This window comes from Embiotoca jacksoni, unplaced genomic scaffold, assembly GCF_022577435.1.
Source record: "Embiotoca jacksoni isolate LCO1_2020_lvr unplaced genomic scaffold, fEmbJac1.0.p SCAF_52, whole genome shotgun sequence".
In the NCBI taxonomy this organism is placed as follows: domain Eukaryota; kingdom Metazoa; phylum Chordata; class Actinopteri; family Embiotocidae; genus Embiotoca; species Embiotoca jacksoni.
In genome coordinates this window covers 1456055-1479924 of record NW_027185406.1, presented here as the reverse complement: position 1 = coordinate 1479924, position 23870 = coordinate 1456055, and the positions used below count along the sequence as shown (strand labels likewise).

The 23870-nt window shown below is 41.8% G+C and overlaps 1 protein-coding gene across 2 annotated transcripts in view; it reads left to right on the top strand.

The window, feature by feature from the left end:
• The window catches only part of LOC138212110 (tripartite motif-containing protein 67), a 52968-nt gene that overhangs the window by 15195 nt on the left and 13903 nt on the right, over positions 1-23870 (top strand). For both annotated transcript variants that reach the window (XM_069172361.1, XM_069172360.1), the window contains exons 2-5: positions 8910-9005; positions 11894-12016; positions 19692-19802; positions 22315-22468. In XM_069172361.1, coding sequence (XP_069028462.1) covers positions 8910-9005; positions 11894-12016; positions 19692-19802; positions 22315-22468 — 484 coding nt within the window. The remainder of the gene's footprint in view (positions 1-8909; positions 9006-11893; positions 12017-19691; positions 19803-22314; positions 22469-23870) is intronic.

Sequence of the window (23870 nt, the reverse complement as noted above, 5' to 3'; positions counted from 1 at the left end):
TTTTATTTAAATTTTTTTTCTGTCCCGTAAACAGGATTTTCAACAGACAAAGCTGCTTTGCTGCAGACACACGCACGCACGTGTAAATACATCCCGGCTGTTAATCATGTGTTGTTTACCGCCCGTGTCGGACAGCTGCAGGCTTTCAATATATGACTCTCATCTGACTGGCTTAAGAGCATTACATAAACATTAACCGTTTTTTTTTTTTTTTTTTTTCTTAATTTAGGCCCATAGCTGAATAAAAATACACTAAATACCATTCAAAAAATTGTGCAACGTCCAAAAAAAACAACAAAAAAAGTAATTAATAAGAGAGTTTAGGAATATATATGTAAATATATAAATATATATAAATAAATATATATATATTTATATATATATATATTCCTGAACTCTCTTATTAATTACTTTTTTATATATATATAAAAATATATATAAAATATTTATAAAAATATATATAAAATACAAAGTGCTTTAGAATACAAACGTAGTAAAAGTGGATTTTGGGAACGTAAAGACTGCCAGCGGATATTGGTCGTATTAGCTTTAAAATGGCCGTATAGCAGGGAGTGGGTGGGGGGAGAGGGGGTGAGAGGGGGGGGGGGCTGAGCGACGCTGGATGAGAGGATGAAGAGGGGGGAGAAAAAAAAAAAAGGGGGGGGGGGAGATTTGTTTTGACCTCCACCAGATGTGAACTGCTAATACGGCAAAACACAGCTGGCCGAGGAGGCCGAGGGAGGGATCGACTTGTTCCGCTGAAGCGCAGCTACGCAGAGATACCACAAGACCGGCGTGGCTGAAGCTGTCGGTCCTCAAAGGGATCGGTAGGTCCTGAGTCGTAAACGGGATAAAAGTGTGGCGAATTTGGATTTGGGGGAACGTCGGCGGTCGGCGTGGACCCGGACACGGCGAAGCGACCAATGAGAGAGCGGCCCGGGGTCGCCCGGCAGCCCCCAGTTTTGGTGCCTGAACCTCGGACCACGTTGTTTTTTTCACGCTTAAGCGAGGCAAGGCGTGACACTGACACGGTACGCCGCAGTGGACGGACCGCTGTATCACACACTCACAACGGCCTTCACGTGCACATACATTTTACTACATCGAAGAAAGGAACTGTGTTTTGTTGACTTTCACTTTTCATTAGCGAACAAACTGACTTTGATTTTTTTTTTTTTTTTTTTTGAAACCCAGAGAACTGTGACAGGAAAAACAGCTCAATGGTAAGAAGGATAAAAACACTGAAGGAAAAAGAGATCAATGAAGCGCAGAAGCGTGGAAAGTTTTAAAGAACAAACAAAACCGCCGAGGGGACTTGAAATAACCGGGACGGCTCGGCGAAGACAAAAAAAAAAAGATCACCGACAGTCGACAGATTTCATAGAAGAAATTACAGTCTTCATTGTAACATGCAAAAACCTCTTATGAGCAGCAGCGGCAGAAAAAAAAACACCTTAATCGAGAAGAACCTCGTTTACGCGTTTCAGTTTTATTTTTATTTGACTTGACGAAATGTGAAATTCAAAACAATGTCGGAAAGAAAGATTCGGGGAAAGAAAAAAAACAAAAAAAACCGTTGAAATTAAGGGGGCGAGCGGAGATGCATTTATGGCGATGCGGAAATAAAAAAAAAAAGGAGCTAAAGGAGGATATGAAGGCTAATTAATGCAAATGGGAAGAAATAAAAGAGGAGGTTTGGCTCCTCCTCCTCCTCCTCCTCCTCCTCCTCCTCCTCCTTCTGCTCGACGTCTCCCCGGTATCGTTTTGACAAGGTCAACGCCACAATCAACCATCTCCGGGCTGACAGCCAAACGCATTGTTCTCCCGTGTATTGTTCCCTCTGCTGTTAATCAACACCGCTGTGTCTCTCTGACATCAAGACATTTTTTTTTTATTTTTTATTTTTTTGTAGGAGCAAAGTGAGCGAGCTGCAAGAAGCGCTCAAAAACGTCTTTCTTTTTTTTTTCCACGTTTCCTCGCCGGCGATAAGACGTTCTCGTGAACGCGATATCTCACGAACGCTACGAGGGAAATGGGTCAAACTTGGCAAAAACATTCACTCGGCACCGACCCTCGAGATTTTGAAGTTCAAAGGTCAAAGGTCAAGGTCACTGTTACCTAACGCGTTTCTGTAAACGCAATGTTTCAGGAACACCTTGAGGGAATTTCTTGAAATTTGTCACAAATGTTCACTTTGGCTCAGCAATTAATTATTTATATTTTGGAGGTCAAAGGTCAAGGTCACCGTGAGTTCAATATCAATACGGGTTTTGGACAGATATACACGTGAGCGACAGCTTGACTTGTCAGCGGTGGCATACAACCGCTAGGCGGTAATTTTGGGATCCGGCACCCTGGTGGCCCTCAGTGGTATTGCACTTTAAGGCACTTCTGCATTGGCTTCCCTTTAAGACCTACGTCCATTGTTATATACAGTCTATGGTTTCTGAATGGGTGGAGGAGGCTAACATGATTGTACACGAAGCATTTCTCATCATCACTCTTTTCACTAAACATGAATGTGCTTTCGTTATGTAACAATAACAACAATAATAATGACAACAATCCCATATTAGTTACGGGGACAGCATAGAAATGAAGCACATCGACACTCGGATAAAAGGCGGGAAGGTGTTTCGACACGCAAACTATCAATCTGCTTTCCAGACGTCTTGCAGTTAACGTCCGTTTTCGCCACCGTTAGTGTGTCTGGTGTTCCCAGACCAGAATTGTGGAATCGTTTCCAGTCGTTGCGTCTTAATGGGCGTAGACCTCGGGCTCATTTAAAAACAAAAACATTTTTTTGGAGCCTTGAACCAATTGGCACTGACCGGCATTTCCCGAAACCGTCCCGCCGCCGCAACTGCATTTAGAAACAAACGCTCGACTTCATCGCCACGTCCACCGGACGATGATTCGGGCCGACCCTTCAGAGTCTCCAGACCATAAACGAAAGACAACCGAAGCCGTCAGCGACCGTCCGGTGGAGCCCGGTGACGCCTCAAAGCAGTCTTCTCCTGCATCCCGTCGTTTGCTGAGCTGAACCACATCAGCGAACCGACACAGCTGCGCCTCCATGAAAGTCACCGATCTCTGAATGTCACAGACTGAATAAATGGGACGCCTCGTCGCTCCGATATTAAGATAATGAGATAATAGCACTTGTGTCTGAGAGCCGTGCTGACGGGTGCTGACAGCGGAGAAAAAAGAAAAATGACATTCCCCGTTAAGAGGAGTCGTAAAGGGTGGAAAAAAAAAAAAAAAAAAGGTCAAGGGGAGAAGAACAAAAAGAAAACAAAAGGAGGGAAGAGATTGGATTTCTAAACGTAGAGTTCTTCTCTGCAGGTATGTCGATCCACTTGGAGATAAAATCCACTATTATTTTTTTTTTTTTTTGTCCCACTTTGAGTTTCATTTTTTTTCTCCCCTCTGTGATATTTTTTTTTTTTTTGTTTTTCTGAGTTTCAGTGTTTTTTTTTTTTTCTTTTCTTTTGTTCCAAATCTCTTCGCCGGCTCTCGAGTCGTTCTTCCTGCAGGGCAGACTTGTCACATTTCAGCACGGCTGCACCCAGTTTTATCGGAGTCTACTGTAGCCTGACACATCGTGACTGCAGCCAAATTTAGTCCTGGATACTGGGACGACCGCGGATTCAGGCTCGGTTAACAAGAGGTGCCTCTCGAAGGGGTTATTTCAAATCTGTGAGAAAAAAAAACAACAATTCTTACAATCTTTTGTTATTGTTTTATGAACCTTTTATTGAGGACAACGTCGTCGGAGTAATTTCCAAACAACGCATGGAAGGAACTTGAAAGCTTATAATAGTTTATGGGTTGCTTTTTTTTTTTTTTTGTCCTGTGAGTCACGACCAGCAAAATAAACATATAAAAACCTTTTAATTTGTCTCTAACTGCAACACGGATATCTGTACGGCACCAGAGATTCACTGAATGAGCAGAGCGCTCCGTGTGAAGACGCATTTAGCCACAGAGCTGCCTAACGGCTGCGCGCTTCCACTTGGATTACTGCAAATGTAATAACTTCACAGCGTGATAAATTTGAGCGGTTATAAAAGCAACCTATTTTGATGAGCAGAGAAAATCTGTCCGTGTAATGAAGAGTAATGAAGCAGAGGTGATTATTCCAAGCAAAAACACCATTAAAAAAAAAAAATCTTTTAAAGATCCATTTCTATTTTTTTGCAGCGGATATTCTTTACTTGCAACGAGACTCGGCCAGCTGAGCGGTTTTATGTTTCTACGTGCCGTGTTTGTCCGCTTTGAGAAACGAACCGTAGAAAGCCATGAAAAAAACAACAACAACAAAAAAAAAACCAGACTCGATCTCGTCTCTGTTGCTAGGGGTCGTCGCTAAGGGGGTCCGCCCGCTTCCTGAAGCGGTCCACATACGTTAGGTGAGAGTCCGCCGACGCGACCGATTTGTTTTCCTGGCCCTTGCGTCGCCGTGGAAACGAGTACGTATTTTATTTCGACGGTGGCTCGTTGCGTAATCTTCCAACTCGTCGGAGGATCCAACGGCGTCCGAAGCGAACTCCCCGCTCGCGTCCGTCGTCGGACAAACCGATCGGTCAGCAGGAGTGTCGGGTCGGGGTTTGAACTTCTCTCCATCGAGCTCTCTTTCGTTTAGTTTCACAACTGAACACGGAGCTTTTGTTCTCCTGATGCAACTCTTGTTTTTGTTTTTTTTAAATTAAGCCTGGAGACTGTTTATTTATTAAGACAAATAACTACTAATTTCTCACACTGAACTCCAACTTTATTTTTTTATTTTTTTATTGAACTCATTTTAATTTCAATTTGTTGCTTTTGTTTTGGTTGTCTGTGTCATTTTGAAGCGCTCTGAGTTGCCTCGTCTGTTTGAAGTGAACCAGACAAATGAACTCGCCTCCGTTTACTTCACTTACTTCGTTTCTTCCTCTCCAACACCTGTATATATATTTTGTTTTTGTTTTGTTGTTGTTTGTTTTACTCAATCCTCTCTCCGCTGTCGTGGCTTTCTGTAGATTGCTTCCCGGAGTAATGAACAAACTTCCACACGGCTGCTTCTACCTGTGGTGATTAATCTCGATGATTCCTCGTCGAGAAAACGACACTGTCGGTGCCGTCGGGTGAATTTGTACGCTTTTTAAAACCTGAATTTGCAGTTAGGTTGAATTATGCTCTGTCGTTTGTTGTGGTTGATGCTGCTTTTTTTTTTTTCTTTTTCTTTTCCCTCGTCTCTCTTGAAAAGCTTAATTGAGCCTTCGCCCGGCTTAATAAAGGAAAACGAGATCTGTGTTCGACGAAGGTCCCGTAAAGACCTGCTGCTTCTTCTTCTTCTTCTTCTTCTTCTGCTTCTTCTTCTTCTTCTTCTGCTTCTTCTTCGTCTGCTTCTTCTTCTTCTTCTTCGCCGTTCGCACGACGCCCGCCGGGATAAACTCCAGCTGCAAATCACTCTGTGAGGAAGATCTTGTGGGTGAAGAGAATCGATGAATGAATAAAACATGGCGGGAGGCGGGCTGGGAGAGCTTTCGACCCGACGGAGCGGCGCCGCGGTCGGACACCAAACGGAGAACCAGACGGGGGCGAAACGAGAGAGGAAAAGTGGGGGATGAGCCGGGGACGGCCCTCGTAGGGGCACATCCGTCATCCCCCTTGTTAGCGTCTTGGCAATGCAAACGCACACACACACACACACACACACACACACACACACACACAGAGGCCAGACAGCTTGCTGAGCCAGATGGCCTCTTGGTGAGGAGCGGCTCCGCGGAGAGGGGTTGGCTTGATTCGTGAACCATGACCTCCACACGTCCCTCCTCTCGTGACTCCACGCAGCACGTGTGTGGACAGAAGAGGGACGGACAGTGGATAAGACCAGCGTGTGTGTGTGTGTGTGTGTGTGTGTGTGTGTGTGTGTGTAGCTGTGGGGGAGGAGTGGTTATCGTGGAGAGCGGATTAAACGCACAATGTAGTGGCAGATTTGGATTCAGACGTAACCAGAGGAATGAATGAATGAATGAATGAAAGCGTTTTCTGATCAGCTGGACGTAAACGCCATCAATGAGCGTTAGATTTGTCGATTAGGACCTAAAGTCGATTTACATTGTTTGAAAAAAAAATCCCCCCACCCCCAAAAAATAAAAAAAAAAACTGGCATGCAGTACTTAAACATGGTCATACTCTGATATGTAAAGAAACACTTTTTAGAAAACATTTTTTTTTATTGAATTTATATTTAAGTACTCGTTCTCACATTTTAAAGCATCACGCTGACATAAACAAACAAAAATAGAGATCCGTGGACGTGTGCCAAAAAGGAAGTGGTTCATCATATCAATTCCTACGAAACAATCAAAGCATTTCATGATTGAGTGAGTTAATTAGTGACGACAGAAGGATTCATGTTTTGTTTTTTTCTTTCTTTTTCACTTTTAAGTCTTTTTTGTTGTTGTTGTTGTTTTTTATTTTTTTATTTCCGTGGCTGTGCTTGGGCCAAACCTTTTAATCCACACATTAATGGAGTTTAGAAAAAACAAAAAACAGTTGAGTTAAGAGTTGACGTCTCTAAAGAACTTGATAATTACACATGCCCTGATTTTAACCTTTGCTCCTCTTTGCAGCAAATGCAGCTGTTATTTATGAGTAGAGGAAACAAAACAAAAAAGAAGGAGGTTTGTCCCTCCTCATATCGCCTTCTGGCTGGCTTTCGCTATCTGTGTGTGTGTGTGTGTGTGTGTGTGTGTGTGTGTGTGTGTGTGTGTGTGTGTGTGTGTGTGTGTGTGTGTGTGTGTGTGTGTGTGTGTGTGTGTGTGTGCATTCACAAGACCCCCATCCAGCAAAAAAAAAAAGAAAAGAAAAGGAGGAAGCAGGTGGAAAATGTGGGTGTGGCCACAGCAGAGCAGATTCATCACAGCGCTGGCATGTGTATAACAGTGTGTGTTTCCTTTGTCCTGTCTTTTCTCATCTACTAGGGAGTGAGGCGCGCACACACACACACACACACACACACACACACACACACACACACACACACACACACACACACACACTGAACCGCCTCCTAAACTATTGAATTGGGTTGGAACGTGTGATCAGGGAATAAGATATTGAACATTGAAAACACTGAACATCATCTCACCTACATCACGTTTTGATTATTTTGCATTCAGTGTAAAAATAAAAAATAAAAAAAAATACTATCAGATAATTGAATATAAATATTATAGTTCAGCACAACATTAAACACCGATATATTCCATCGGAAACCATTTTACAAGTCTAAAAAAAAAAAAAAGTGACTTTATCCACAGATGAAACTTTCCCTTTGTATATTTTTTTTTTTTTCACACTGACTGGTTTTATGGTTTGTGCAGACATAAATAAAGCAGAGGAGGAGCGGGACTGCCGGGGTTAAACATCATTAACCCGTGTTTACGGTCTTCACAGCTGTAACTGGTGGCCTCTGTGTTTTATCTGCAGCTGCAGGACCTCCGTACACCGAACATCCAGCCGCCTGCTCACTGACATTTTCTTCACCTTTCAGCAGGCAAATAAAGCTTCGCAGTGAAGATAAATCACAAATGTTCAGCGCGTTTTAAAAAAAGAAACAACCCCCCCAGAAATGATTTAATTAACTGCATTAAAGGGTCAGAAATCCTCTTTACTTTGTGTAAAACTGAAGACCAGAAATATAAAAGTTGTTTAGTCAAGTCATTTTAAACGTTAAGTGAAGAAACCCATCTCAAACGAGGCAAGAGCGGTTGATGGTGACAATATTTTACGCTATAAATGTGTATATACAATGCGTCAGCTGCTGTTGTAATAAAAATAAGTGAGAAATTGAGAAAAATTCTCCATTGAAGAGAAAAAATAAACAATTTAATGAAGATTAAAACCTGTTAAATCCATTAGTTTCGGTACTTGGATCTAAAATTGGATTTTAAGACGATATACGGTTGATAGTTTACATTAAAGAGACTTTTCTTTTTAAAAACTCATATTTAAGCAAAAGTTTAAGGTTTTTTTTATTTTTTTATTTTTTTTCGTAAATCCGCTTTTTAGTGTGATATCTTGACTACACATTAACCGGCATCAGTTGCACCACAAGGACCAAACATCAGTTTTGTTATTGTCAATAAAAATAATCTTATCATGGAAACAATTACTGCAATACTGCGTCATTTTGTTCTCGAATCGCATCAAAGTGACCAATTAGTGTTTTTCCGCGCTCAGCCTGGATTTTTCTGGACTCTAATCTGGACATAGATCGTAATCTAATCTAGATTATAGTGTTAATCCCATTTTATTAAGACAATGCAGAGTTTGGGCCCCGTGGAAGGAGGGAGGGGTCTCGGTGAATTCGCTTCAGTTCCAGGATCAGGAAGTAATCTGAGAGCTGTGTGTCGGGTTAAATGATTACATAACCGACATGTTATGAGGAGAAGCTCCAGGGTATCACTGGTTGTACTGGTTTGATTCAGCCTCATGCAGGGCGAAGATTGCCTCCTTATCTATATATATTTTTTAACAATTTAATAATAGTTCACTGAGAAATTCGTTGGCTTCATTTATTTCCCCCTTTGAATGTTTCCATTTTTGTTCATTTTGTTGTTTGCAGGCAAATATTTCGACAGATTTTGAGCCCAAAAGTTAAAAAAGTTGAAAACTTGATTGTTTCTGGGACGTAATCATTTCCGGTAAATTTGACGGGAGCAAAAAAAAAAAGTCATTTTCTTCTTTTATTTGTCGTCTTTCGCTGGTGAATTCGAAGCGCTTCGCAATAAATGAATTAAGTGTACTGAAAAGTCTCTTTGAGGTGTTTTAACGTCTCTTCTGTGTGTGTGTGTGTGTGTGTGTGTGTGTGTGTGTGTGTGTGTGTCTCTCCGTCTCCGTCTCCGTCTCCGCAGTGCCAGCTCTCCCAGGCTCTGAACGGCGTGTCGGACAAAGCTAAAGACGCCAAGGAGTTCCTGGTTCAACTGAAGAACATGCTTCAGCAGATTCAGGTAACAACTCACTTTTAATCCCAGGTGTAAATATAACAAATCATTTATGCACCGGCCGCAGTTTTTCTTATAGAAGCATCAGATATGTATATTTTTTTTTTTTTCTTTTTTCTTTTCCCATTAACATTTGCCTCAGCTTACCCAGAATGCAATGCAGCTACAGCGCAAAAGCGTAAGGGAGTCTGTCGACACTACAGATAATCTTATCACCGTTTGTCAGGCTAATTGTCATCTGAAGACATTAAAGCACAATATTTACTTAGACAATGATGGTTACATAGTAAGTAAATAAGTACAACTTTATTTCTATAGAACTTTTCAAAACCAGGATTACAAAGTGCACGAGAATTTTTTTTTGCATTTGAGTGAATACATGCAAACAAAATATGGACAAAAATTGTTGTGATTGAGGATATCAAATGTATGACTTTGGTGCTGTCCTTCGTTGTATGAAGGTTAACTCATTTGTTTTTATTAGGATTTTTCTTTTTTGCCAGTTATTATTAGACGCCTTAATGTCAACCATAGAAGCAGCCGTAAGAAAACACTAATCTGGATTGTTTATGAAATATGCTAATATTAGGCCCAAGTAGGTTTAACGTCATGGACAATCTACGTGGGTAACCTTGGCGACAGGACATTGTGGGGAGGGTCAGGGAAACCCCCCTCCCACCCCCCTCGTCTCTCTCCGAAGGGTGTCAGTGCAGCAGAGGTTAAGCTCCGCCCACAGCGAGACACACAGAGATCAGAGGACGGAAACACAGCAGAGCCGGACAGATCCAAGGTCGAGATCAAAGTGACGCCCGCAGGTCGGCTCGATGCGCAACGATTCAAACCAAAAGAAAGAGAAGACTTGATTTCGGTAGCGTTGGCGTGAAGAAGCTTATTCAGCTGCTTTGGGTGGAGCTCAGCCAGGTGAATAAATGTCACGAAACAAGTAGATGTCAGAGGAAGAAAGGTTGGACAGCTTTAATCGAAGTTATTTGCTTTTTGTCTGATATGGCCGTTTTGTATTTCAGTGACAGACAACATGTTTTAAGGTATAAATCCTCCCCGAAGGTTGCCGCTTCGGATATTTTCAAAACTTGCTTTTTAAACAGCTGCTTCAGGTCTTCCGGGGTCTCCGGTTTCCTCCCCTTTCGTTTGATTTTCTCCAAGCGAGCACGACGAGACCGAAGTCTGGCGTCGCGAGATTGTGCGGCGGAGCTGATCTCCATGTCTGATCGGTGCGGCTGCACGGGACGAAGCCTTTACATCATTTCACCGTTTCATCGGCGATGATGTTTTTTTTTTTTTTTTTCCCCTCCGCTTTAAAAACGCGTCTTGCTTCTGAACCTGACGGTTAATGGACAACAAGCTCCACATAAATCGGTCACGGGGAAACATTTGGGCGTCGCGCTCGGGCCGCGGGGAGGTTCAAAATCCACCGAATCAATAAACTCTAAAAACGTGTGTGTGTGTGTGTGTGTGTGTTTTCCCTGTAGACAGTATTACCATGCAGCTGATCTCCCTCTCTCTCTCTCTCTCTCTCTCTCTCTCTCTCTCTCTCTCTCTCTCTCAGCATCTGCCAGTCATCAACACACACAAAAAAAACAACAACACACATACCGACACAAACCGTACGCGCTGACGCATCAGGCTGCGTTTATTACAAAACGAAGAGGATTGAATTCGAGTACAAGAAAACACTTAGCTTTGCTTTGGCTGGGGGAGAGAGAGAGGGGGGGGGGGAGGATGGGAGGGGGGTAGATGGTTAAAAAGGAAAGAAAAGTGTTACGATGGAGGAGTTAAGATCTCACGATTTTCGCTGACAACACCGAGATAACTCGCGGAGAATGTTTACTCGCTGAGACTTTCATGAGAGAAGTTGAACGGGAGTCTATGGAGGCTTTTTTTGTTTGTTTGGAGCCGACCCTCTAGTGGCGCTCGGTGGTACTGCAGTTTACGGCGCTTCCGCAATCGGCCTCATTTTTCAGACCCGGACGCTACGAACACTTTTATATCCGGCCAATTGTACGACCTCTTTGAATCATTTGCCAGCACCGCGTTGGAAAACGATGCTAAAAAGCCATTATGGTTCCAAAAAAAACATTGAGGAAATGCAAAGACACGGAAACTGAAATATGATTTGATACTCGTGTAAATTGGACGTCCAGATTTACGACTTCAACTGGCTTGAAAACAGAAACGTGCTTTAGTTTATTTTCCGAGTCGATGCAGCGGACGGATCGTGACGCACACTTCAAAAAAAAAGCTGCGTCGTTTAAAAAAAAAAAAAAAATCGGTGTAAAATTTTGCGAGGTATTTTGAACGTGCGTTTGCAGCGTCGCGCCGGTTCTGACACCGCGAGCCGAACAAAAATGTTGGCGAATCAAAGCCTGGAAAGTGACAGCGTGGTGTTTTCATGCGTTTTGCGTCTCGAGGGTAAAACAACAACAACAAAAACAAACAAAAAAAACCGACGTCGAACGCGGCAGCTGCAGAAAACAGACGGTAAACGTGACGGACGACTGTTTGTGTGTGTGTGTGTGTGTGCGTGTGTGTGTGTGTGTGTGCGCGCGTGTGTGTGTGTGTGTGCGCGCGCGTGCAGTCGATTGACATAATTAACGCCGTGTATTCATGGTGGATGAATTAACATATCTTCAACAAACACAAAAGCTGCTCCGCGCTGCCAAATGAGGGCGAAAGTAAAAAAAAAACAACAAAAAAAAAAACAACAACACACCAACAGATCTGTTTTGGTCTCAAGTGTTGATTTTATTATTCACGACCCATAATAGCTGAAAGCAGCTTTGTTTTCGATGGAGACGTCTTTATTTATTTATTTATTTCTTGTTTGGACGTAATATTTGGACCCCCTCTGATTTGTGTTTGTGTTCGTGCTGCAGGAGAACGGCGTGGAGTTCGAGGCCTGCCTCGTGGCTCAGTGCGACTCGCTGATCGAGGCGCTGACCAGACAGAAAGCCAAACTGCTCACCAAAGTCTCCAAGGAGAAGGAGTACAAGGTCAAGGTGAGGCGACCGCCGTCCGGCCCCGGCTGCGTTCGAGCCGTCCCGTTCTCGTCAGCTCGTTTTAAGGGAATTTGCTTCTAATTTGGACTCGATTACGAACTGGTTCGATTTTTTATTTTTTATTTATTATGGTGGTCACAGGTCACAGGTCAAAGGTCAAAGGTCGCCGGGACCTCACAAAACCCGTTTGTGGTCGCAGCTCAAGGACTCGCCCGCTAATTGCGGCCAAATCTCACGCAAATGTCTTAACGGGACAAAACGACGAAGTGATGAACACCCCCCCCCCCCCCCTCCTCCTTCCCCCTTCACCACACACACACACCAAAAAAAAAAAGGTCAAAGGTCAATTATTGTCCCGCAATACCACCGTTCCTGGGCCATTATTCAGCAAGATTGACACCGTGTTTCATATTTGGTCAGATCCTGATTTGGTGACACTGAGGTTGAAGATGTGTGTGATGCGTTCACGTTTAAGAATTCGTCGTGTCTTTTAGCAGCGTCAGCCATTTTTGATGCATTGTCTGTTGCTGCGGCTGCAACTTTGTGTTTTGTCAGAATCTGCTGGGTTTTTTTTTTTTTTTTTTTTTTTTTTTGGTTAAATCCTTTCAAAGTCTTTGCTGCAACTCGACTGGTTGGCGGCTGCATAATCCTAGTTTTCTCTTTTCCTCTTCCAATAATTATTCATGTTTGTACGAGTGTATCGGCAACAGTGGATTTTTTTTTTTTTTTTTTTTTTTTTTTTTTTAAATAACTTGAGATAAAAGTGACTGTTAATTTTGGCAGCTCAATATGATTCAGCCCAGTAAGTTTTAGGAAAAAGTACACGCAGTTTGTATGTATATTTCTGTAAAATATTTAGTATTAGGGATGGTCCCGACTGGTATGGCAAAAGCTTGAGCTGTATTTAGCCCCGATCCTTTGTGGTACGTCAGCTGTTGTGAGGATATCATGAACAAGAGAGCACGATTTGTGGCAGGATGCAGAAGTCAACTCTGACATGTGGCATATTGGAGGCTAACATGATACGATGAGGATATTTTAAAATCCAAAACAAAAGCAGCTGCTTTTGTTATGTCTGCGATGCAGCATTTTTAAAAAAATTTTTTTGGAGTGAGGCGATAGTAACAAGAGATGCATTCAATACTTCTTATTTGATACGGCGCCTAAAAAAAATAAAACCGAGTTCAATCAGGCGAATGTACGAACGCTAAATTTAATTCCAGTTCAAACTGAAGATTCAGATCAGGATTCAGTATCAGCAGATACTCAAAATAGACTTAACGTCTCCGTCGGGGCCAAAAAAAAACTTGCTTGGAACGATCACATTAAAAACTTAAATCACTGAATAAACAATAAAGTTCTAAATAAACATCTATTAAAACCTCATAAACGTCAACAAAACTGCAAAACGGACTGGCATCAGATTTGGGTTCCGATTTTTACGCTGTTGAATTTACAAAAATACCTGAAAAACATCCTTTTTAAAATACATTACACGCAAATTCAAATTAGTGACAAGAGCACAGACCCAACGCAGATACAGAAAGCTCCCATGTTAAAACCGTCCCTGCTGCTCTAACCGGTGCAGATAATAAAAGAGCTCATGTGAGGACCTCATCGTTTATAGTAAGAACCTGATTAGAAAAATATGTTTTCAGGGATTTTTAATACCTAAAAAAACAACAACAACAACAACAACCGTGCAGCGCTTAAACCAAATGATTGCTGTCGAGCAGCTTGGCGGTTTTCTTTTTTTAAATTTTCATTATTATTATTATTATTATATTCCTCTGTAAATCCACTGCTGGGGGGAGGAGGAGGTGGAGGGGTTTCTTTAGTGCCAAACACACATCACATGGACGCCTGCCCAGCCTCAACGTGCCCACCGACCGACTGACCGTCTGGCTGATGGAGGGGGGAGGATGGGGGGAGGGGGACCCAGAGCGGATTGGATGGGGGGGTGGGGGGGTTGGACGGAAGCCCCAAGGACAGCTGTTGTCATTATCTGCAGGCTGTGGATGGGGGGTGGGGGTGGGTGGGGGTGGGGGTGGGGATTGAGATTCAGCCAGAGGGCAAAGAGTCGCAACGAAAGACGAAGAGCTGGTTGTCGACGTCTGGGAAAAAAAAAAAAAAATCAAGTCAAAATCTTTACGTGAATAAATAAATACATTTAAAACGGCAGATGGGAGGAAAATTTATGGCAATTTGTTTTCTATTAACATAATGAGGAAATGCTGTTATTTAATGTATCTGAAGTTTTCCTTCGATCTCCACCTGTAACGACAGCATTAAGCTTTTTATGTCTTTTTATCAAAGCACCGGGTGAAGGTTAGAAAAAGGTCACGCTCTGGTTTTATACAGTAAAAAAAATATACTACAGTGGTTTGTTAGGTTCACCTCCGACTGAAGATTCTCCGTCGATTAAATATTCTGTAGTTTAATCCAATAGCCGACTAGCCGTCACACATTTTATAATATAAATTTAATTATTTACGCCTATTTTATGGGGGATGTTTCAAGAGTTTGCGGATCAGGTGTTAAAAGATGTCAATGTCATCTGATGTTCATATTTTTCTGTAAACTCCTCCGCTTTTTCTTTTTTCAAAAAGAGCATGTTAATCTCTTTTTTTCCAGATGCAGCCCTGACCAGACACAAAAAAAAATTTAAAGACTGTCTTTACCGAGACCGGCAGCTGTTTGCGAAGCTTAATCCGTTAAAAGCAACATATCTTTGGTTTCCTCTTTCAAAGAACAGACAGCAAATGCTCTCTGTGTCTCAGCATGTGGTTATGAACAAAGATTACTTCAGCAGTCCCCCCCCCCCACCTAAGAACTCTGCAGCGATGCTGAAACCACACATTTCATTGTAGATGTTTGATAGAGGTATGGTGTTTATAAAGTTCAAAATTAGATTCTTCCTCTTCTCTCAGAGCAGAGAATTAATGGACATAAAATGTACTTGAACTTACCTTGAATGCAATGAGAAGGGTTGAAGGACAAGCACGAGTTGAGGTTGAGGTGAGTTGTGTTTAATTGAGGTTGAGTTGTGTTTAATTGAGGTTGAGTTGAGGTTATGTTTATTTGAGGTTGAGGTGTGTTGAGTTGAGGTTGAGTTTTGTTTAATTGAGGTTGAGTTGTGTTTAATTGAGGTTGAGTTGAGGTTGAGTTGTGTTTAATTGAGGTTGAGGTGTGTTGAGGTTGAGTTTGAGTTGTGTTTATTTGAGGTTGAGGTGTGTTGAGTTGAGGTTGAGTTGTGTTTAATTGAGGTTGAGTTGTGTTTAATTGAGGTTGAGTTGAGGTTGAGTTGTGTTTAATTGAGGTTGAGGTGTGTTGAGGTTGAGTTTGAGTTGTGTTTAGTTGAGGTTGAGTTGTGTTTAATTGAGTTTGAGTTGAGTTGAGGTTGAGTTGTGTTTAATTGAGTTTGAGTTGTGTTTAATTGAGTTTGAGTTGTGTTTAATTGAGGTTGAGTTGTGTTTAATTGAGTTTGAGTTGTGTTTAGTTGAGTTGAGGTTGAGTTGTGTTTAATTGCGGTTGAGGTGTGTTGAGTTGAGGTTGGGTTTAGCTGAGGTTGAGTTGTGTTTAATTGAGTTGAGTTTAATTGAGGTTGAGTTGTGTTTAGTTGAGTTGAGTTTAATTGAGGTTGAGTTGTGTTTAGTTGAGTTGAGTTTAATTGAGGTTGAGTTGAGGTTGAGTTGAGTTGAGGTTGAGTTGAACAGGATCACAGAAAGTCTGTTATTAGCGTGAGTGAAGAGTTTTGGGAGCAAAGCATAACAAGATTAAACAGGAACTCATGAAATCATTGACGAGTCCCGCTCAAATTTAGAAAAAAAAGGCTCTTGATTATTGGATAAAGACAAATATTGGATTGTCCATATGGACGGTGTGTGGAGGAGGGGGGGGCTTCAGTGACATGTGATGGCTTCCCACTTGGCTGTGTTTAGTCATTGGGGAGCCTTCGAAGAGGTGCAGACCGGCCAAAAATATGTTTACGCTTAAACTCGCAGAGACAATTCAAGTTTTATCTGTAATCCAGCGACTGTTGGATTAAATTTCACTTCCAACCCCATCTGATCTCTGTCAAATACAGGCAGACGTCTTTTTTTTTTTTTTTCAATCAAACCTGCCATTTCTATGCTGTTGAGTAACATCTTTAAATTTCACTATCATGTAAAAAAAGAGGTTTACTTCGACACAGCTGAAATAAACTGCACATTTAATCAAATTTTAAAGCAATATTGTGTTCAAAAGTGAGAAGACGAGTACAAAAGATAATCTAGTTATAATTATGACGAGCATCTGTGTTCCAGGAAGGCTTTATGTCATCTTTTTTTTTTTTCATTTAATGCCTAAACAACACTGTGTATAAAGCCTGATTTTCTTACATCAAGTCAGGAAGTAATCATTTCAAAGGTGCAAGATCAAAGTTGAAATACACTCATATATCCCCAGAAATAAAAAATTAAGAATGGGAATCCTGAGTGAGCTAGTCGGAGGCGCTTTTAATGGAAACCAACATTCAGATTTGCTGTTCTGTCTTTTGATATGCAGTCAATCTCACGTTGCATTGAACTCTGCCAGCCCGATTGTATTTTTGTCTCACTTTGTTTGAACTTACGAAAATCTCTACCAAATTGCTAAAAAGTAAATATTTTCAAAGAATCCGAAGCTGCTGGTCCAACTGAAGATTTTTTCTGACGCAAAGACTCAAAAACTGACAATATTTACCAAAGATATTTCTCCAACGGGAGCTGAAATGTGGTTCTGAATGTGTCGGAGAGGCTGAGTCTTGTAAGCGGTGTGTCTGGCATCTCAAATGAGAGGCCGGCATTAATATGTTTCAATATTTGCACCCTCAGATTCATTTTAGATGTATTTGGTGGGGATGGGGTTGTCGGAGAAGCCGCTTCAATCAGATCTGCGGGGGCGAGCGGGAGGGAGCCGGCGGCGCGTCGCAGCGGGACGCGGAGAAATTGAAATAAATCTGAGATTTACTCAGACGTCACGCCTCATACTCGCCGTTGTTTACACAGGAGATAAGAGCGCTGGTTTTGGCAACCCGAATTGAAAAGCAAATTTTCTCTGGTTAAATAATTTGAGCTGTAAGTGAATTCTAGTTGCACTGCGGTGCTAAGGCGACATTTAATTTAAAAAAAAGAACATACATGATTTTTAACGATCGTTTATTGACCGTTCATTCAGTCTTTAACGCCTCTATTGCTGCAGCTGAGATCAAAAACCAAAGACGTGGATGGAAACCAAACAGGTGTTTCTGTACAAACCGCAGTAAGAATGGAGAAAATGTAGATTTACACCTCTTTCACTTCAGTTAAATACAAAAGTTAGGAATGCTATGAATGCGGCAAAAACGAAGACGTATAAAAAAAGGATAATGCAGTTAATAAGACAAGTTAGCAATAAAAACTAACTTAAAAAGATTAAAAATAGAAAAAGAGTCTTATTGTAACACATGAAAGTGCAACTTTGCAAACTGTAACAGCAAATATAATACAAACATGTAGTTTTACAAACAATTAATTTTCTCTTTTTAGGTATTTAGGTTATTTATTATTATTTAGTTGAAATTAATTAATTTATTTTAGGTTTTGTCTTTAAATTGCACTGATTAGAAGTAGCACTCCAAATTACATTGTATTTTTGTACAATGGCAATAAAAGCTTTATTCTATTCTCTTTTTGCAGATACAGTTTATTTACTGTGTAGAGCAGGGATCGATCAGATGTCACAAAGTTCGACTTAATAAAACAGAAAAAAATTTGAATTATATATAAAAATAAAAAATAAAAAAATCGAAGAAAATATTTTTTTATTTAGCGATCCACAAAAATGTCCAGAAAGTATTCCCTGACTCATCACGGTCTTCATATTTTTGTTTAGAACAGCAGTTGACGGGTGAATAATGAACTGTGATCTCATTAACCATCAAACAAACGAGGAGACTAATTACCACGACGCCGTCTAATTAACTGTCCGATTGGTTGAGGCAGCCGTCGGTTAACGGTTCTGATTAATTATCTCGGATGCGGCGAAGTCACGAGACGTTTTCTGTCCAGATTTCCCGCTTAACCTTCTTGAAGCCGATATATTTGTCGCGTGCTACGTGCGGAGTAACACTTATCGGTAACATCTGCTGTACTTTGAGTTGGTGATTAAAGGTCGCCGATCAGCTGTAAAGTGGCTCCGGTTTTTATTAAATGTAAACAAAAGGTTAATAAGGCGGCGACAGTTTGTTGAGTTTCAATTAGCCTCGAACGGGTGAGTGTGACACTCGTCCAAATCCCATTTCCCTCGTGTTCGTAGCTCGGCCAGCAGAACAGCATGTGTGTGAGTGTGATGTGTGTGTGTGTGTGTGTGTGTGTGTGATGTGTGTGTGTGTGTGTGTTAAGACTGTTAATGTATTTCTGTGACATATTCACCACCCTTTTCGATCTTCCTCTTTTCTTCTTTTATTGCGTTGAATGGCACGTAGAAACGCAGCTGCTGATCGCGCGCCGGGAATATTATGGGATTTTTTTCAGAGCTCTGTCCCGATCATTATATTATATAGCGTCATGCTGTCAGTCAATTTTTAATTGCTGCTAATTATTTCCTGTCAGTCTCCGCCTGCCAGATACTTAACTCACCTGTTGTTTCAGCCGGTTCCAATCACCTGATCCCCACAATCCCCTTCACTCCCGTTTCCCATCATTAATTACAATCAACAGAACAACCTGCTGCCAAAACCAGTGAAACCCAGAGTATAGCTGCCAGTCAGAGCAGTTTTTAATTTCAAGTTTTCTGCATTCGACGCCTCCCTTTCTTTTTGCTTGTGTTGTTACTAAACCAATCGTGAAGCCCTTTTCTTGTGGCCTCCAACTTTTGACCCCCTTTGGACTTATTTTTTTTTGGGTGTGGCTCTGCTGGAGGCTGTTTTTTTTTTTTTAATTATTATTATTTTTTTAAACATTTTGGAGCAAGGAATCCTGATTAACAGGAGTCGTATGATGTTAAATCAATCAGCTGATGTCAAAAAGTAGCAGGTGAAAAAAGAGGCTGCGGTAAACTTTAATCTTTTTTTTTTTTTTACCTGTTAAGTGTTGGCAGAGTTCCAGTCGAACTTATTTAGATTCAGCTGTGTGAAAAAGCTGTTTTAATCAGCAGGAGCACGGCTAACGTCCTCACCGCTGTCACCAGATTTAGGTTGAAGGGGAAACACTTGTACTTATTTGAACCCAAATAAAGGTTCCTGAACCGGAGGAAGTAGTTTCGGTACCTTAAAACTGAACCGAACCGCGACCGCGTTACAACGTGTTTATTGTTGTTACCATGACATCGAAGGTCCGGTACCGCTGTCGTAGGTACTCGTCAGTGGTCACAATTATCGTTTTGATAAATGACCTTTTCTCATCGAGGTATCTGGAGGTCCACTAGAGGGCGCTGAAAACAATATGTCGTTTTGGGGAGTCAGTCGACCAATTTTGTCCTTTTTTGGTCTGAGGACATGTTGCAAAACGGGAAAACGAAGTCAGTTAAGATCAGTCAAATTTCTTGTACTTCTTTTTCCCGTTTGTAGCTTCAGTAATTGTGTTTTTTAGGTTTGAAAATTTTGAAACGATTATTATTATTATTATTTTTTTATCCCATTAATCTCAATTTGTCTGATCTGTGTGTTTGTCAGGTGGTGCGAGACCAGATCACCCACTGCACCATGAAGCTCCGTCAGACCACCGGCATGATGGAGTACTGTCTAGAAGTCCTCAAAGAGAACGACCCCAGCGGTTTCCTCCAGGTACATGACCCACCGTGCTCGTCAAAAACTACTAAAACACCTTAAACCAACGGTTCTCCAACGGCATCGACGCCTGATGGATTCATTCCTTCTTTATTTATTTTCAGGGGAATTTGTGGCCTAATTCATAAACTCTACACAGCAGCTTTCTCCTTTTTAAAATTTCCCTAATTTATGACTTAACTTTCTGAGATTGGCCATAAGCTAAAAAAAAAAAAAACAACCAGTAGGAGGTCTTACTTAACATAAAAAAAAAATCAACTTGAATCAGCTCCTTCCGAGGTATTTTACAGCCCCCAAAAAAATGTAAACGCGAGAGTTGAAAGGAAGACGGAAACGTAGTTCCTCTGAGCTCACGAGGAGGAATCGGCCTCGCAGGGAGCCTCTGATGTTTGTGAAGCCGGCACAGCGAGGAGGAGGAGGAAGAGGAAGAGGAGGAAGGCCTCAGCGCTGACGCGAGATCAACAACAGCGCCGACGACGCACACGCCCGTCTGCACTCAACAGCAACGCGTGATTTCTGTAACTAATACTGCGGCTGATTCGTTTTCAATCGACCCGGTTCACGCGCTCGATAGACGGTCTTATTGGTAGTTATTGATCCGTGCACGTTTGGGTCAAACGGAGAAAGGTCAAACGCGAGCTCCCGAGATGCATCTACGGATTTAAATGGCAGAAGAAGAAGTATTTCCTGCAAGAAAGGGGGAAAAATATGCACGTTTTCACTCTTTCTAATTCTACACCTTCTTCTTCTAATTCTTCTTCAGGGTATTTATAAGACTTCAAACAGCTCCTTCAGGAGAAACAAAACGTTTTATACAACTTTTTTTTCACCTTTTTAAGTATTAAAGCACAAGAAATGTTCTCCCGAGGAGTAAAATCAGCGGAGAAAGTCGATCTAAAATAAAAATTTTAAAAGTGTATATTTTGCAAGGAAATAATACACCACGCTATCAGCGGCAAACCTTTTTTTTTTTTTTTTTTTTTTTTTTTTTTAATCCTCCTGAAGTGTGTATTTTCTGTTTCACCGTCAATCTGCTTTGTTCCGTCATAAAAGACGGTGATAAAAAGCTCAATTACCTGATGATAACTACTGGATTCACAATTCAAAAGGTTATTAGAAGCACAGCAAGAACGATGCTTACAAATTCTTAGGCCGCCAGCCTTCTTAGACCCGACTGGGCCTTGAAATTAAATAAAAATAATAATAATAATAATAGCAAGAAGAAGAAATGGTCAGGTATTTGACCTGATGTCTATACAAGTATTTCACGGGCCGACTGCTACCTTTTTGTTATTTCCCACATTGCAAGATGCTTAAATTCCACATTACGGCAATAGTAATATAAAACTAATCCTATTTATGTGTTTACTAGCAGGTTGATTTGTCCACTCAGAGACGATACCTCAACTGAGGATGAACAATAATGACCTCTTATTTGGATTCAATGCAGGTGAACATTTATGATGTTTTAGTCCCATTTTGCAGGATGAACTTTTTGAACTATTCTACACCAGAATTATCTATTTCTTTTGAACTTGGATTTTTTTGGCGACAGCAGATGACCGTACTTCAAAAACTCACCCCGAAGGGTCGTCCTGCACCCTCAGCCCTCCGTGAATTGAAATGATGACCAAATACTAATTAAAAAAAAAAAGGTATCAGTCAAAGAAGTACGCAAAAACCGAGGATCTGCAGTGTATTAACTGGTGTCTCTCGGTGTTTAATTTTAATTTCAGCTCACCTTTTTATGGCTGTTAGCTTCTCCAAATTAAATTTTCTCATAAAATGAGGTAAAATTCTCGTGTCTTTGCTTCTGGTTATAAATGAGTCGTCTTCCCGGCTGAAAAGAACGCGTGAGTGAAACAGATGAAGGTTTTCACCTTCATCTGTTTCAAGAGATGAAATGGAGATCAAACGACGCTCCTCGCGGGACGCGCACACATCCCCTCGCTTCCATTTCATCTGAATATTTTATAATGTATTGATCATGTGGTTCCTCACTGTTAAAATGTCTAAATCCTAAACGGCGACTTTTTAAGGAATTAAAGGTCGGTTTTCATTCTAAGTGTGAGCTCGGAAACACTTGCAAATTTAATATGACGGAGAAAAGTGAAGCGATTCTGTGTTTTAACGCTCGGGGATGAATTTCCAAATCCTCGGCTCACGTTTCGCCTTGAAAAAAAAGATATTTCTTTCCAGCCGAGCGCAGTTTAATGTCGTTTTTTTTTCTTTTTTTCTTTTTTCTTCTTCTTCCTGAGGCAGTGAAGCTCTTACCAGCAGACGAGGGGTCTAATTCGTATCTTTAAATATTTGAACTGCGCTAATGCGAGCCTCATTTCACTTGTCGGACACAATGTAATGAAGCCGAGTCGGAGGAGCGGATCACAGAGCGGAGAAGCTGCCCTCGTTTCCTGCGCTCATCTTTCTTTACTGTGCGTTTTAACAACCCGTCTCTCTCTCTGTGTGTGTGTGTGTGTGTGTGTGTGTGTGTGTGTGTGTGTGTGTGTAGCTCTCAGACGCCCTGATCAAGCGGGTGACGTCGTCTCAGGACCAGTGGGTGAAAGGAGCCCTGGAGCCGAAGGTCGGCCCCGACTTTGACCTGACGCTCGTCACCGACTCGCTGCTGCAGACCATCCTGCAGCTGGACTTCTGCCAGGGCAAAGGTGAGCCCGCAAAAACGCACTCTGAAACCGTGAACGTAAATCAGGAAACCCGAAGGCACCGGAGGAAAAGATGAGGCCGTCGGGGAGACGAGGTCTCCACGACTAAAATCACAACATGTCGGCTCAACGTCCGACGACAAACGAACTTCCGCGGCCTCTGACACTTCCTTAAACGTCAGCGAGCACGTCGCAACCGGTGAAACTCGAGGCTTAAAGGAAGTTTTGAGTTCTGACGTTGTGAATATCGCGTTCAAATGGGGTAGTCATGGTGACGAACGCTCCAGGATACGTAACTAAGAGGTGATGTTGGCTCTTCAGTGACGTGCGTACGAGGCTAGCAGAGACGGGTAACCATCTCAGATATAATGTATAACAAGCAGGTGACATCATACGGTTGTAAAATTTTGCGGCGTGCACCTTTAAACTGTCTCGAAAAATGAATCCACCTTACACGCATGACTGATCCGAAGCATAAATACCCCTCCATGATTTAGCGTTTAGCTGCTTGCACCCGTCCACCCCCGCCTTTGAGGTTGTCTTCCAGACATACAACAATGTACGAACCTAATTAGCTATTCATCGGCCGTTGCTACCCGGCAACCAGTTGGCGTGAGCATGAGCAAACACACCGTCCTTTATATTCATTCCGCTGCTGTCCCACAGATTACCCAGATGCATTGTTACCGTACGTTAAATATGTAATCAGCTGTGTGCATATTTTATTTCCGCCGACGCAGCGAAGACAAGCTGTTCTCCTGTGCAGATGCAGAGTCAACCTGGTTTGCTGTGCTGAAGGAGCACATCAGGCTCATTATTCTCTCCAGTCAAGCACTAAGACTTCATAATAAACATCTTATTAGGGACACTTAATGAGTTGCATTTATTCAAAAGGCTTTGTGATACATTGAAATAATTACAAACCATTTAAAAAAAAATTAAAAAAAAGTCCTTCGTGGCCAACATCCAGATGTCATGAATATACACACTCCGAGCCTGTAGGTGGCGGTACGCACCGATAAAGCTGGTTTGGGATCCGCCATTAAATCAGAAGAAGTCCTTTATAGTTAATAGTGATTATGTCATGGTGTCATTATGGTATGTATTGCCCTTATGGTTCAGATCGGGAGACACTTCCACTGAGTTGCTGAGCTGTGAGGATTTTATTTCAACCCCGTTGAATTTCCCAAAAAGTGAGGATGCCGAGGCTCCAGACACAAACTCAAAGAACTTAAATCAAGATCTTGAACCAGAAGTGCGGGTCGTGGCCGAGGTCGAGCTGCACCTCGAAGGAGACTTTTTCTCTAATTTGAGCTCCAGTCGGGCTCGTTAGGAAGCAGAGAGGCTTTGATCATCCAGCCTTTGTTCTTAGAGGCTGGTGACACGAAACTCATCCGTACGATTC